We start from the raw sequence: 4460 nt of genomic DNA on the forward strand, positions 1-4460 counted from the left end.
TGAGTGAAAATTGCTTTGCTGAAAGGTGATTTTCGGTTAAAAGGTGTCGAAAGTNCCTGCGGTCATCCACAACTTTAACAAAAACCTCAGCATAAGTCGCTTGTTGTTATTTATTTTTTACCATCCTTTTTTTTTGTAATGGTTGACGTGTGAAAATCCCGTTTGAGCGTATAATTTGTGGCATAGTTTTTGGCGTGCTTTTGAGCCTTTAACATTTTTCTTTCATTCATTTCTTCTGTTAAATTTATTTTCGCAACCTTTTTGGCTGTTATTCGAGGATGAATGTGCAATTGTTAATGTTAATTTCTATTATCGTTCAGCAAGTTACACACACACACAAACACACACACACACACATACGTGTCTTCTGTGTCTGTAGTCATAACTGTGTGAGTTCATTTGTGCTTACGTACGTACCTTATATGTTTGTAGATTATCCACAACACATTGCAGTATCGCCTCTCGTCCCACCGGTATCGTGACATTTTGTAATGGCTCGCCGAATTTTGGTAAATCTGTAAGATGTAATAAAACAAATTGCATTTGGTTAGGAGTACTATGTTAGGTTTTTGACGTTTTGAGTGTAATAAAATTATAGTTTAAAAAACTAAAACCTCCCTATTATAATTGCCATTCGTACTGTCATCGGCTGCGTTTCTTTATACATTCCGGATAATCCCATTTCACAGCCGGAATAAACAGAATACGTTTGAAATATACGTTAACATATCATCAGGAGCGTTCTAAAGAATAAGTAAACAAAAAAGTTTATTCCAAACGTTCAGAATGAATAAAGAAATTCAGCCATCAGGTATGTATGTAACTTGAGAATAGAAATCGCTGCATCTTTTAGGCGCATCAATATTACATAGTTACATTCCGAGCTAATAAAAGGAAGGTAAGAAGGTAATAAAAAGCAGTCACAAGACGAGGAAAAATTGTTAGTTCAGTAAGTTTTTTTAATTTCCTGCATAAAAGTCCACAGCGCTCCTAATCCTACGCGTATATCTTTTCGAGAAATTCCACTTAAAATACTTTTGCAAAGAGCTTTAAAAAAAATTTATAAAGTGATAATTAAAAATGCATAAAACAATCCCAATCTTCTTTTTTTTGGCACCCATAGTGCCGTTTTCTCGAGTAGCTTTTAAAATGTATCTGCCTTTCAAGCATTCCTTTTTTTCAGAAAAAATTTATGTTTAAAAGGTATATAACTAACTTAGATTGGCGCTTACACAATATGTGACCATTTGGCCGAGCTTATCGCCCGATTTGTGGCGTTCGAGGGGCGAACGCTATTAGGAACAACTTTTTTGTTTCTTATTTTCTAAATTTGGTAGTAGAGTGAGCTCAGACCCAGGCCCTGCGGAATGGTAGCGCGCACCGCTAACCAGTACACCATAGTGACCGTCTAATGGCCCTTAGAACGGTATAAATACATATTTTATAAAAGCTATATAAGAGCTTAGTTGGTTAGTCCGGATGATTTTAAGGAACTTTATTTTTTTGCTAAATTTCTTCGAAGTCGTAGTGTACTGACTCTATGGCTAGTTCTCCGAAAATAACCCACAATGCCGGTCTTACTACCAAACTCCTCAATTTGAAAAAAATTTTATGCACGTTAGGTGTGACACTTAGACGTAAGGCCGCATAAATGTTTTTGAGTGCTTCTATGCAAGTTTTAAAATATTTTCGAATGATAATTCCGAAACAAGTGTGCGCAACTGGTTTGAAGTCCTAGAAAACTTCTGTTAGAGATTTTACGCAGAAAGTCGATATTTTGCAACAATATCTTGCATATATAACTGTTAAATGCATATCATNGTTTTCCTTTCATTTGTTACAACTAGCGCAATTTTTAATAGTTCTCAAGGGTATATTTTTCTATGTGACACGATGCTGCCAAGATGTTAGGCAGTCTAAAATCCGTTGCTTTTGTGCCTTTCAAAGAAATAATATTTAAAGAGGAAAAAAGTAAATCCACGTTATCGTTGTTTTCTTGCACATATGTATGTATGAGAAGAGAATGTTACTCATACGCCATGTGCGTCCGCTTGCTTTTAACTTTTCCGTTATAAAGGTAGATTCAATCGGGGTCCGCTATTTAGAATTTTTAAAATCTGACACCAGAGTATCAAGTTTTAAGCGAAAATTTTGGTTAAAAAAAATCTTGGATCAGTCATTTTGACTTTTTAAAATCCGATACCAGATTTTTAATCAGCGACCACAACAAGGTTTAAAAAAGTAATTTTTATTTCACTTATTAGCATATGTAAATTTTTTAATGATATTATATGTAGGTTTGTGAGTTTGATGAATTGCATCATGATTTTTTGTTTGGTTTAAGGTGTTTAACATTTTTTCGATACAAAGTGTGTTCGAAAATTTACTTTTATATGGAACACACTTCCAGAAAAAAAATAGAATAGATAGAAAAAATCAACGGGACCTCTGAGCAACTTAACCCTTAATTAGGCGCATGGGGTCAAGGCCATTTCAAGTTAAAAAAAAAAATTACTGGAAGTGCTTGAAGCACGCTCGTGTTTTTCTAGCTTCTTAACTCCCCGCGGGGTATGTAAATTAGTCACGGACAGAACATCGGCGTGTACACATGTGTCGCTACTCCCTTAAGTCCCGACCCCATGCGACCACTTACGTAACATTTTTGGCGGAGGTAAGTTTTTATTTTTGTATCTGAATTTGAAGACAAAGTTATACTTTTCCTTCTCAAAGCTAACTATAATAAAGGGCTTTAATATTTATGACAATACATATGTGTCGCTACTGAGTAAGGATTTGTGAAGTCAGCCACCATTTTCTCGAGGGTCTGTTATCTGTTTATGCTTCACAATGATAAAAGAAAAACAAAAGTTTCACAATTTTTCGAAATTCGAATTATTTTCTATACAAAATACATTGGGCGTTATAAAAAAAAATTTTAACAACTATTATTAAAAAAAAAAGTGTGGCGAAATAAAAAGTAAAAATGGGCAGAAAGCACCATTATTGGTAGAATCGGTATTACCGATCGCGAGAAAACAATTAAAATCTAAAAAATTTCGAAAAATTTTAATAGCTAAGACTTCAAAAATAATTCGAATTTCGAAAAATTGTGAAACTTGTAATTGTGAAAACTTGTGTAATTGCACAAAAAAGCTCGACCTCTGAAAAATGCTGGCCCACTTCACAAATTTTTACTCTACTCTCTCCAAATAAATAATAAATTTCATTTTGACTAATGGAAAAAAACAAGTAAATAATACCGCTTTCTTACAGTAACAATTTGAATTGCACAGTTTTGAATTTGAATTTCTCAGTTTTGAAAAAAAAATAAAATTGTTCAAATTTTCCCAAGTTGGGACTCGAATATCTCCCAGCCGAAAAACGATAGAAAGCTGAAAACTTACCTCCAAATTTAGAATTAATGGGGAATAAACCTGCGTTTTTACTTTTCCAAAAAAAAGCATTTTTTAAAGATTGAGTTTTTTGCCCGCTTGGCCCCAGTGTGCGACATCTAAATGTACACAGTTCATTGAGCATGCATTAACACACATATATTTATATATATGCGTTAGTGTGCAATATCAGCAAGTTTATTTACTCGTCTGCCAACCGCATATCTGCCTTTGTCATTGTCATTTTCGCCGTCGAAATCACTCAATCATATCAATTACACTTTACGTCCTCTTCAATGGGGTTGCACATAAAAAAAAAATGAAATATAAAGAATTTAATGTAAAGCAAAGTTAAATAAGCATATCAAGTCCCCTACCAGTTGCCGATTGAATGGCAAAGATGATTTTTGTTTACGCTTTAAAAAGCCTATAAGAAGTTGCTGTGACAGTATACTTTTGAAGTAAATGTATAAGTATATAAGTACATATGTGTGCTGAGTCCTGTTGTAATACATGCNCAGTCATTTGTATGCGATTGTCTGCGTGCTGGCACATAACTACATACATACATATGCACATACATACATGCATTCGTAGCTACCTTGCAGGGAAAACATTTTACTCACATTAAAAGTTTATATCTTGGTAATATTTAGTGTGGTTTTAGCCAAGCACGCGAGGTCGTTGTGTGTTCTAATGTGGCTTATAGCTAGCCGAACGAATGGAATTTCCTATGGGGTGCGCTTTGAAGACCGAAATTTATGTATGCCCGTAATTTTATGTCACCATTATATTAAAGTATAAATTATAGTAATAGATGTACTAATGTTCGTGTGTGTGTTTATACAACTCTGTTGCTGAAAGTTTTGGTTTTGTTTTTGATGCCACAAATTCGACATATAAAATTTATGCTTATGTTTATTGTTATGGTTTTTTGTTCAATATTATAGTTAAACACTTACTCAAAGTAATAATAACTTAAATATGCTCAAAGCTCAGGCATATGACAAAGCTAATGTCATATTAATAACGGGTGATTTTTTTGAGGTTAGGATTTTCATGCATTAG

The 4460-nt window shown here is 33.8% G+C and overlaps 1 protein-coding gene across 1 annotated transcript in view; it reads right to left on the reverse strand.

Annotated features, from left to right (window-relative positions):
- Window positions 1-417: 417 nt before the first annotated feature.
- LOC108365142 (uncharacterized) overlaps window positions 418-4460 on the reverse strand; it is a gene marked incomplete at its 3' end in the record, with an annotated part of 80390 nt that continues 76347 nt past the window's right edge. The window contains exon 3 of the mRNA XM_017619102.1: window positions 418-515. Within this exon, the coding sequence (XP_017474591.1) occupies window positions 418-515 (98 nt within the window). The remainder of the gene's footprint in view (window positions 516-4460) is intronic.

The sequence above is a fragment of the Rhagoletis zephyria genome, unplaced genomic scaffold (assembly GCF_001687245.7).
Source record: "Rhagoletis zephyria isolate East Lansing unplaced genomic scaffold, Rhagoletis_zephyria_1.1 Rzeph_scaffold_01784, whole genome shotgun sequence".
In the NCBI taxonomy this organism is placed as follows: domain Eukaryota; kingdom Metazoa; phylum Arthropoda; class Insecta; order Diptera; family Tephritidae; genus Rhagoletis; species Rhagoletis zephyria.